Source organism: Miniopterus schreibersii, assembly GCF_964146895.1.
Source record: "Miniopterus schreibersii genome assembly, chromosome: 4".
Lineage (NCBI taxonomy): Eukaryota > Metazoa > Chordata > Mammalia > Chiroptera > Miniopteridae > Miniopterus > Miniopterus schreibersii.
Window position 1 is genome coordinate 69,513,123 of NC_138105.1, and position 11,106 is coordinate 69,524,228.

The window sequence follows — 11,106 nt, forward strand, 5'->3', positions numbered from 1 at the left end:
CCGCCTGGGAGAGGAAGGGCACTAGGTTCTCACAGGATGGGTCATTTCCAGGCTGTATTTACCAGAACTATCTGAAGACAGGTAGCCCATACCCTCGAGCAAACAAGCGGAAAGGTGGAGCAGGATTTTGTCATCAGGGCCCAGAATGTTCTCCAACTGAAGCCAAGGACAGGGATGAATAGGGGCTGGGACCCATCTGCTTCGTTCTCCCTTCTCCTATTTGAAGTAGAGTGAACATGGCCACCCTTGGTCCCCAAATTAACATGCCGTTTCCATCTCCAAGTAAGAGGATCTACCTGCTTTGGACCGTGGTCACCCTAGGTCCAGGCATATCAGGCCTGCGTCAGGCAGGCCCACATGGTACCGGCATGGCCATCAGGGACCAGCCCTGTAGGGTTGGTTGTGGGCTGGACAGGGCAAGCAATTTCCAGAGAAGCTGGGCTCCCCACACTCTCCTTAGGCCACAGTCACCCCTCACTGCCTCCCTCCCACCTTGCAGGCAGAAAACGAGGATGGAGGGCAGGAGAACACCTTCTCCATGGACCCGCAGCTGGAGCGCCAGGTGGAGACTATTCGCAACCTGGTGGACTCCTACGTGGCCATCATCAACAAGTCCATCCGAGACCTCATGCCAAAGACCATCATGCACCTCATGATCAACAACGTAAGTGTCTGGCCCCTGCAGGGCCTCCAGTCATAGGGAGGGGCGAGGGTTGGCCGCAGCCACATTTGGCCTAAACACTGTATAAAATCAAAAATTTAGTCACCACCTTTTAAATACCAAAATCAAGATTCCCAGCCTCTTCTGTGAAATTGGAAGGTACAGGCCACACAGGGCTTACTCTCCCATTTTTCAGGTAATTTAAGCTCACACATGTATGCGCTTCCTCTCAATAAATTTTTTTTTTTTTTTTAGTCTTACAGTAACCATAAGAGAGGGACTGCTAGGAGAGGAGTAAAGAAACCTGCCCCAACACTGAGTGAGAGGTGGGATTCAAAGCCTGACTGAGGCTGTCCCCAACTGTAGCCTTGTGTTGGCAGCCTTGGCCTCCTGATGGCCTGTAGCCCAGCCCACCTTTACTTTCAGTGTTACTTACCTTCCCGGGGTCTCTCATTTACTCTTCTCTTTGGTAGAGTACAGCTGTACTAATGTCTCCCATGTCGGGCCTCCGGCTTGGCAGCAGGTGTTCAGGAAGCTATATAGACCAGGTTTGATTTGTGTTGTGGCTATGATAGGGCCTAAAGCAAAAACCCCATGTCCCTTCCCTTTTGTTCCATTCTTCACAATCTCCTTCTTAGTGATGATCAGTGTTAAGTTTTGTGAGTACCCTGGAATATTCTTCACATATTGATGGGATTTATGATAGAAATGGTTCTGCAGCCTGAAATTTAAAATGCATATATGCTTTGAACCCTGCAGTTCTACTTGCAGGAATTTCTCCCATAGAGAACTTTGCCCACATGCCAGTTGAGCATATACATGGTTATTCTTTTCAGCATTGTTTTGTAGTAGCCAAAGATTGGAAATCTCTATCCTTATAATAGAATCCATTTAATAAATATCCATTCTATTTGCAAAAAAAAAAAAGAATGAGGAATATTTCCAGGTCTATATACAGGAAGGTTCAATTTATATAAAAAGGGAGGTGAAATACTTATATATTGTGTATGTACAGACATCTCTGAAAGTTTGTACAAGAACCTGGTGAGAGCAGTTGCTCCCTAGAAGGGGAATTCATGGGGGCTAAGGAGGCCAGTGTGGACAATGGAGTTTTTGCTGTACCTTTAGGTTATATTTTATTTTTCCTTTTACCAGTTTTTCAAAATTTAAATGTTTAAATTTAAATAATTTCACATTTAGAAATTATCCAGCATGGTCATCTTTGCAGATGTTGAAAGTTTGTTTGAGAAAATTTCCAATATAGATAATGTATGGGAGTCTTTAGTTATGATGTGTCATATATCCATCCACTGAATCTATGTATTTCAGTCTCAAGTCACTCTTGACCTTAATGGGCATGCTCTGGAAGCATCCCCTCTAAAATCAAGAACAAGTGGGCCATTTCCACTTTTATTTAACTTTCTTATAGAGTTACTAGCCACTGCAGTTAGGAAAAATAATTTAGAGGTATTCCTATTTGTTGAAGCTCATGTACACATGATATGTTACCTAGAAACCCCAAGAAAAGAAACTGAAAAACTACTGTATCCTGTGGAGGATTCAGGAACAATGTATAAAAGTAATGAACAGAAACTAGTGCATTAAGTCCTCAATTAACATTGTGGATAGGATAGGTTATGCGATTTTAAGTGAAATGACAACTAAGGAAACGAATTTTTCCAAAGGTTAATTGATGTACACCTGAAACTAATATGACTAATATGGTATACCAACTATATTTAAAATTTTTTTAAAAATCTTTATTGATTTCAGAGAGAGGAAAGGAGAGAGAGAGAAACATCAATGATGAGAGAGTTGTCATTGATCAGCTGCCTCCTGCACACTCCTGACCAGGGATTGAGCCCACAACCCCAGGCATGTGCCCCAACCTGGAATCGAACTGAGATCTCTTGGATCCTAGGTCAGTGCTCAGCCGCTGAGCCACGCCCAGCCAGGCTATATTTAAATTTTTTTAAAAACACCATAGCCCTAGCTAGTTTTGCTCAGTGGTTAGAGCGTCAGCTGGCTGACTGAAGGTCTTGGGTTCAATTCCGCCCAAGGGCACATATCTTGGTTGTAGGCTCTGCCCTGGTAAGTCAGGACATGTGCAGGAGGCAACCAATCAATGTCTCTCTCACATCGATGTTTCTCTCTCTCTTCCCCCCCTTCCACTATCTCTGAAAAGCAATGGAAAAAATATTGAGTGAGGATTAAAACAAAAAAACACACAAAAAACACACAAAAACACCATAGACTAATTGGTATAAATAAAAGGTTCCTAGGACATCATATCAATGATATGATTAAATGACATTCAACATTGAACTACATTACATTATTGGAGGACTTGCTATAGTTTTTGAACAAAAGCCAGTTTGAAGACAAAATGATAGCAGAAAAGATAGTAATAAAAGAGATACGCTTATAGGAATAACTTTAATAAGAATTTCCTGAAATGTGTTGGATGAACACTTGAAAGCATCCCTAAGGAACTCAGAAGACAGCTAGATGGAAAGCTCACCAGTGTTTTAAACATCTTACACGTTCTACAATAAAAGACAAAGAAAGCCCTACCTAGTGTGGTAGATGCTTTTCCAGCCAGTCTCAATGGTCAGCTGAGTTCATGGTCAGTATGGTGGGAAACCCTGACCTCTCCGACGCTTGCCCCCAGACGAAGGCCTTCATCCACCATGAGCTGCTGGCCTACCTATATTCATCGGCAGACCAGACCAGCCTCATGGAGGAGTCAGCTGACCAGGCCCAGCGGCGGGATGACATGCTGCGCATGTACCATGCACTCAAGGAGGCGCTCAACATCATCGGGGACATCAGCACCAGCACTGTGTCCACACCTGTGCCCCCACCTGTTGATGACACCTGGCTCCAGAGCACCAGCAGCCACAGGTCTGTGAGGCCTGGTCAACCACTTGCTGCAGAGGCTGCTACCTGCGGGTTTCTAGCTCCTCTCCCAACCCATGGGTGGGTAGGGTAAAGGGGCCCAACCAGGGTGGCACAGCACCCAGAGCTAGTCACAGTGACCTCAGCCTGAAGGGACTGGGAGAAAGAAGGGTTAAAGGCCAGACTGTCTCCTGGTGCCTTCCATTCCTTCAGCCCAAATGGAAGCCAGAGAGGGCAAGAGGCCCAGGGTGACACCAGCCAAGAATGGTGGGTGGGGGAGAATCTGGAGGGACAAATAGAGGGCATAGCCAGTACATCTCCTCCCCTCCAACTGACCCCGAGCTGTTGGATAGAAATGAGACCCTGGTATGGGTAATTCAGAGCATCAGGCAGGGAAACCTAATTAGTAGGAGGTCAGGCAAGTAGTGGGAAGAGAGAGGATAGGTCAGAGAAATCTCATAGAAGTTGTCAGCCCTACTGAGACCTCAGGGAACCCCAGAGTTACGTAGGGAGAGGACATAGCATCCAGCATGGGGAGCAGTGGGTGTTCAGGCCTGGGGGTAGCCTGTGGGGCACATGGGACAGAGGCTTGTGGCTTCTGGAGGCATCTGGACTTGAATTGTAGGGCAGAGCTGGGCTCTGGTAGGATTTTTTACTTTGGAGTAAGTATGGAGGTAGTGAGGCCAAAATGGGCCAGTGAGAGGGAAATGTCTGTGAAAGCGAGGTCAGAGGGAAGCAGGAGCCCTTGGCCAAGGACAGGTTTGGGGCAGGAGAATGGCCATTTCTTGCAGGTTTGGGGGGTGAGCAGAGGATCCCAGTGACCTGCACTGCCCCTTGTCCAGGACCAGGTGCTCATGCACATCTCCCTGGGTGGTAGCTGATGCCAGCCCATTACAGAGGAGGCCACTGTGGCCAGCAGCCCCAGCCCACCTCTGGCTTCTGTGGCCTCGTTGGCATGGCTGGTGTTCCTGCCCACTGTTTCCAGCTCAAATCCTTTCTTCCACAGCCCCACTCCGCAGCGCCGACCTGTGTCCAGTGTGCACCCTCCGGGCCGGCCCCCAGCAGTGAGAGGCCCCACCCCAGGGCCTCCCCTGATGCCCACGCCGGTGGGGGCAGCAGCCTCCTTCTCAGCGCCTCCTATCCCATCCCGGCCCATACCCCAGAGTGTGTTTGCCAATAATGACCCCTTCTCGGCCCCGCCTCAGATCCCGTCTCGACCCCCTCGGATTCCACCCGGCATCCCCCCCGGAGTGCCCAGGTAAGGTTGACCCCCTAGTTGCCTATCATTTAGAGCCACTGGCCTGCACCCTGCAGGGAGTGTAAGTCGCCAGCATCTTCATTTGGTGTGGAAACTGAGGCCCAGAGAGGCCAAGTCAACTCCCTGAAGTCACGGAGTGGTGGAGTCAGGTGACTCCAAAGCTCCAGGCCTATCTCCTGCCTGAGCAGGTAGATCGACCACACAGCTTGGGACCCTCACACGGGGCCTCTTCCCCTGGTTTTGGCCTTTGCTTCCTTACAGAGACGTATCAGTCATGACCTAACCCTGCCCTGCCTTTCCCCACTGTGCATTCCAAGCTCTCTTCTCCCCACTTGTCCTGTAAGGAACCTGAGGTCCAGGGTGGGTGGGAGACTTGCCCAGGGTTACAGATCAAGTCAGTGACTAGGCTACCAACACCTAGGCTTGGCATACTCATCCCCGTCACCCTGGCAACATCCAGAACATCTAGCAAAGGGCAGCAACCTGGGAGGGGGTAGTGGGGCCTGGGTCCTCATCGTTGCCCTGCTTCCAGCCTCACTGCCGTCTCCCCCTCCCTGTCTATCTTTATTCTCTTTGCAGCAGAAGACCCCCGGCTGCGCCCAGCCGGCCCACCATTATCCGCCCAGCCGAGCCATCCCTGCTCGACTAGGCTGCAGGGGCATTTTCTCGGGGGTTCCCTGTGCACCCTTGGTGCAGGAGCTTTGTTGGTCTGGGCCCCTCTGCTGCCCCTGGCCCTCCCATCCCTGTACCAGGCCCAGGCTCCCTGACTCCTAACCCTGGCCCAGTCAGGGGCTGGCCTGGCCCCTGTCCCCAGCTGGACATAGCACTGAATGAAGGGGGGCCCTGGAGCCTCAGTGTGGGGGGAGCTTGGGTGTTGCACTTTGGGGGATGAGGCTTTGGGTAGCAGAGGAGGGAACTGGACCCTGAGCACCATCTTGAATGAGGGATCCCTTCTGGTATAATAAGGACTCACCCAGGGACTTCTCTGGCCAGAAAGCCTGAGTAGACCAGGCCTTCTGGAAACTGGGCACCAAGGATACCCTTAGTCCTTGCTGAGGTGCAAGGAGTGTGTCCAATTAGCAGCGGGAGCTCCCGGTGGCAAGCCAGGAGTGGATCCAGTGCTGCCCACCCAAGCTGTACATATTCCTTCCTTGGCCGTATTAACCACACGGCCCAGGCTTGGCTGCCAGAGGTGCCTTTGCCAGGTCCAGAACCCTCATCTCCACTGGCCTCGCTCTCTCCTCCCTTGACCTCCTCCTCCTCCTGGGTCCCCAGAGGGCTGAGTGGGTGGGGAGGCTTTGGGGGCCCCTTGGCTCCTACCCAGGCCTCCCACATGGGGCAGGCCCCAGGTGGCCACTCTCTGAGCAGACCTCGCTCACTGCTCGCTCGGTTTGACCACTGTAAGTGCCTGCACTCTGTATCCTATTAATAAACTAAAATAAAGGGAAGAAGCTTCTGGTGGCTGCTGTGTGGGCCTTTTGTGTTGGTGTTCAGGCTGAGGATGTGGGCTGCTTGCCTTCCCCCAGGAGGCCTCCGATGAGAACCCCACCCCTTCCACCACAGGCTCCCGCACACCTCACTCATGGGGGTTCTGCTCTTGTGGGATGGCTCATTTCTTCCAGAGGAATCCATACTTTAGAGGGGAGAGCTTTTACTTTCCTTAACATCTCAGGAGTGCAGGCATATATTCCCCACCACCCCACCCCACTACAACCACACAGGCCTGAGGCCAACATCAGGATCTCTAAGGGGAGAGGGAATCCTGGCCCTCCACCCCGAACTGTGCAGCTGTCAGGCCCTCTCTGCCCCGAAGTCCTGAGCATTTCCCCCAGGTCTCCTCTTCCCAATTTTGGGACCCCAGGCCTTCTGGCCCAGCTGGGGACACAGTTAAACTTTGCTTTCTGATTTTTCTCTTATGCCCAGGCGACCACCTCCATCGGCTCCCGCCAGACCCTTCTTCTGAGCTTCGTGAGAGACCCTTCCTGCCTGCCTGGCTGCCCTCTTGGGAGCAGGTCTGTCCTGGCTGGTGTCCCTGAGTCCCAATCACCAGGCTCTGATTTTCTGACCATAATTTATTGGCTCCAGTCCCCAGGCCAGACCACCCTTTGTTCTGTGAGGCTCCTAGGAGTGCAGGCTTTGGCCAGGCCACCCCTCAGCCCTGTCTGGGGCCCCTGCAGGGACAGCAGGAGGCATGGGTGGTCTTGCAGGCCCCACTCCTGGAATTCTGTTACTGGACCTCACACCTAGCCCCTGCTGGGCCGAGGGGCTGGCTCCTTCCTGTCAATAAAGTGACTGTCCTGGCAAGAACACTGCAGCTGAGTCTCCTTCCTAGCCCTGGCATGGGCAGGCTGCCTTCAGCAGCAGCAACAGGCCCCAGGTGAAGCGACAAGGAGGGGAAGGAAGGCATGGGGTCCCATGAATAGCAAGCTTCCTCCCTCCATGACCTGGCTCCTAGGGCCAGTGGAGAAGGGAAGGGCAAGTCTGCTTCCTAGACCCCATTCCACACCAGGCAGTGGTGGTGCATCTGGAAGGCTCAGGCTAAGGCACATTTACAGTAGGGGACAGATGCGGGGACAGAAAATCCCAGGGTTGCATTCAAATGCTGCAGTGCCCCCATGCACAATTTCCAGGAAAGGAGGTACAGCCAATGAGCTACCCCTTCTGGATGGCCCAGACCTGCAGGCCAGCCAGTATTCTGGCCTGAAAGGGAAGACACCTCAGGCCCAGAATGCACAGCTTCCCCTCCCATAGGAAACTAAGTTGGTGAAAGGACCCCCCAAGTCTCACACATGCACCCTGCTGCCATTCCTTTTCCATTCTTCAGAAACGGGGGCTACGTAGGCACAGGGCGCTTATCCTGGAAGAAGCGCTTGAGTGTGCAGACCTGCAGCACAGCCACTAGCAGCAGCACTGCCACGTTCACAGCTGACCAAAAGTTGACCCGTTCCAGGTTGCCCTCCTGCAGGTTGCGGTCACGTGCCTCAAAGGCTCGCAGCAGTGTCAGCATCTGGATGCTGCGCTCCAGACGGGTCCTCATGGTCTCTATAGATTCCTGTGGGGCAAGGGAAGAGCAAGGTCAGGCAGGCCTCTGTCCTTTGGGGAGCAGAGGCCAATAAAATGGGGAAATGGGGTTAGAGTCTGTGTTGCTGGTTGGGGGGAGAGCTGAGAGCACGAAGTCTGACCAGGCTGCCTGCCTGAGTGTAAGTCCTCATTCTGCCACTCACTGGCTGTGAAACTATGAGCAACTTAATTACCTCTCTGGGCCTCAGGTGCCTCAGAATTGTGAGAACTGAATGCTTAAATAAGTGTAAAGAATGTATTTACTAATGGATAACAGCACAGTTGCTGAATCCAGGCTGCCTGGCTTCAAATATTGGCTCTGCCAGTAGCTAGCTGTGTGACCTTAGGACAGTTCCTTAGCCATCCTGTGCCTCAATAAAATGGGGGATGATTTGAGCACACTACCTACTTCATAGGGTAGTTATGGAGATTTAATGAGTTACTTAAGCCTTAAAATCAGGGTTTACACCTAGAAATGTGATACTTTTAACTGTAAGCTGCTACTGTTAAGTTGGGGGCATCACTGCTAGGAAAGGCTGGGTCAGGCCATCACTGCTAGGAAAGGCTGGACCCCAGCAAAGGTTGGAGGGCAGGGGCACACTGCTGCCCAATGCCAGAGATCTGGGAGGAGTGTCCCCAGCTTAGCCTGGGTGCACCTTGATGTCCTCCATCTTGACATCCAGCATCTCCTCAGGCTCCACGACCTCTGCCCAGCCTTCGACCTCCTCATCTTCCTGGAGGCTGTCAAAGATGAGTTCGAAGAACACCAGCTTCTCGGAGATTGTGCTGAAGGAGTTGTCAAAGCACAGCTTGTAGTCCCCAGCCTCCGTGGGTTCTACCCTGGACAGATAGGTAGACACACAGACATGACCCTGAATGGCCGCCAGCTGGACTTTGCGAAACAGGCAGGACAGTAACCGGAGGCCGATGGGGAGGGGCAGGGCTGTAACCGAACCCCAGCGGGCAGCAGGACTTAACTCACGTGTGCACCCCATCTGCCTTGCGGGACTCACTGACCAGCAGCACGCCCTGAGGGCTCTCCAGCGTGAAATCCACATCCAGCCCAGCACCTGCGATCACCTGAGGGGCAGGTAAGAGCAGGTGGAGGGCTAGGAGTAGGCCAAGACACCTGCCAGAGAAGGCCAGGGCTGGACCACCGAGCAGACCCATACAGACCACTAGGGACCTACCTGAGCTCTGACACCCACACCTGCAACCGGGTCCTGCCCCTACCCCTCCAGGCCTCGCCCATTGCCTTTACTCTGCCCGCATTGATACGACAGCTTTGGAATCCGCTCTTTCGTCTGGTAACGCCCGCGTCGGAAGTCCTAGATTGGCTTTTACCTGGCCACGCCCCTGACTTTGGCCACACCCTGTTCGGCCTTCAGCCCAAGCCCCCAAAAAATCAAGTTGGTCACGCCCTTTCTCGTAGTGCATCCTGGTCACGCCCACCAACCCATTCAATCCGCCACAACACTTCGGCCACGCCCACGGAGGTCGAACAGTGAGAAGGGCGCTATTCTTTCGGATGGCCCCGCCTCCCGGATGTCTCGCTCTACCCCCGCCATCTATTACTCCCACCTCTTCCGCTCCCACGCGCTGTGCCCGCCCCCTTCGTCTGACTCTCAGACTCCGCCCCCACGCTCTGCCGCACAGGCTCCCGCCCCTCTTTAAGACAGGCCTCGCTGTAGCTGCTTGGCCACGCCCCATCCCCTTGGCTGTGTTCGCTCTGCGGCCCCGGACCCTCTACCTGGTACTCGGTCTCGAGGCTTGCGTTGGCCGGCGCGGACTGGTAGAAACATTGCTTTCTCCCCGCAGGCAGCAGGAATGTGAACTCGCCGTCCTGGATCGGTGGGGGCCCTGCCCCTCCCACCCCCACTGTCGGCAGTAGGAGCCACAGGGCCAAGGTTAGGGCCGCGTTGGCCGCCATCATCTGGATCATCCTTCAGTCTCCTAACTGGTCGTGGCTCCTTTAAGGGCTAGCCCTGCCCCCTCTGCTACTCAGCAGAGCTTATTGGCAGTCGCTTCAGCCCTTTATTCGAAACCAGCAGAGTCGGGAGTGAAGGACCCCCTGAGGGTGTAGCTGCCCAAATGGTGTGCCCGAAAACATTCAACCTTGTAGAGACTTTTTTCTAGAGGCCAACACTTTTAGTTTCAATTGCTGGTGAAGGAAAAAGACAAAAATAAGCGACATGATATTGTGTTTTTCTCAGGCAAATATTAAAGACAACTAAGGTGGACGCGTCCGGGTCCTTCTAAGGCACAGCCTCTCAGTTTTCCCAGAGTAGACCGCGCGCAAAGACTGTCGGGCGACCCAGTCTGGGTGGAGCTGGGCCAAAATAGAGGATGGGCGTGGTCGTGCTCGGGACCCTTAGGGCTCGCAGATAAAAAGTCTCCGCTGGGGTGGGGCGGAGAATTTTTCTTATTAACGGGGGTATCATATTACCCCTGGTCTCTGAGCAAGGCCGCAGCTTCGATGCCCGGCTCCTCATTCCCTTTGCGCCTTAGAACCTATCAGTTTCCTTATCTGTTAAGTTGGGGATGATGACAATTTAATAAGATGAAGCTGTGGTCCATAGTAAGCGCTTGGTTTTCCTTGCATAGAGTTAATACAGGGACTTGGCCCCAAGCCAAGGGTCTCAAACTCAGTGGCCAGCCGGTAAGCAGAGTGATTCAGTGGCCCAGGGTGCTTAGAGTCAGCAGAGAAGAGGTGAAGAGAGTGTCGACCTGGGAGCCAGGTTGCCTAGCTCAAACCACACCCCACCCGTTCGTTACTTGAAGTAATCGCCCTACTGGCCCTCAATTTCCCCAACTGTAAAATGGGGATGATGCTAGGCCTACCTCATTGGGCTGTTGCTGATGATGAAGTGAGATAATGCTTGTTTAGTGCTTGATATATCATAGGCCCTCATTGAATATATATTATATTCTAGGTTTATCATACAACCATTTAATCTCTTCCTCAGTCTGGCTTAGAGGATTTGGAGACAACCTCCCTCTGGGAAGCAGACAAATAAGCAAAGAATTCATTGGAGAAATGGACTCTGCTTAGTGATTCCATCTAAACATAAGAAACTCTATACCCATTAAGCAGTTACTCCCATTAGATGGAAATTTTAACTTTTTAAAACTTATTTATTAATTTGAGAGAGAGAGAGAGAGGAAGGGAGAGAGAGAAATATCGATTTGTTGCTCCACTGGTTGGTTCTTGTATGTGTCCTGACCGGGG

The 11,106-nt window shown here is 52.3% G+C and overlaps 2 protein-coding genes across 11 annotated transcripts in view; one reads left to right on the forward strand and one right to left on the reverse strand.

The window, feature by feature from the left end:
• The window catches only part of DNM2 (dynamin 2), a 79,571-nt gene extending 72,452 nt beyond the window's left edge, over positions 1-7,119 (forward strand). For 3 of the 10 annotated variants that reach the window (XM_081137192.1, XM_081137193.1, XM_081137194.1), the window contains 4 exons: positions 500-664; positions 3,333-3,565; positions 4,566-4,817; positions 6,741-7,119. In XM_081137192.1, the coding sequence (XP_080993318.1) occupies positions 500-664; positions 3,333-3,565; positions 4,566-4,817; positions 6,741-6,780 (690 nt within the window). In that variant the 3' untranslated portion in view covers positions 6,781-7,119. Of the gene's footprint in view, positions 1-499; positions 665-3,332; positions 3,566-4,565; positions 4,818-5,396; positions 6,282-6,740 lie in introns of those variants that run through there. The other 7 variants (XM_081137189.1, XM_081137187.1, XM_081137190.1 and 4 more) reach the window with 3 other exon arrangements.
• TMED1 (transmembrane p24 trafficking protein 1) lies at positions 6,879-9,938 on the reverse strand. The gene is made up of 4 exons (XM_081137196.1): positions 9,628-9,938; positions 8,860-8,957; positions 8,534-8,717; positions 6,879-7,869 (listed from the first exon to the last, which is right to left on the reverse strand). The coding sequence occupies exons 1-4, from the start codon at positions 9,817-9,819 to the stop codon at positions 7,651-7,653; spliced, it is 693 nt and encodes a 230-aa protein (XP_080993322.1). The 5' UTR covers positions 9,820-9,938; the 3' UTR covers positions 6,879-7,650.
• Between the last annotated feature and the right edge of the window lie 1,168 nt (positions 9,939-11,106).

Coding starts and splice junctions, on each gene's coding strand:
- TMED1 (XM_081137196.1), bottom strand. CDS start 9,819: ATGATCCAGATGATGGCGGCCAACGCGGCCCTAACCTTGGCCCTGTGG. Junction 8,958..9,627: donor GCCTCGAGACCGAGTACCAG/GTAGAGGGTCCG, acceptor CCTGCCCCTCAG/GTGATCGCAGGTGCTGGGCT. Junction 7,870..8,533: donor TCAAGATGGAGGACATCAAG/GTGCACCCAGGC, acceptor CTTGCCCCACAG/GAATCTATAGAGACCATGAG.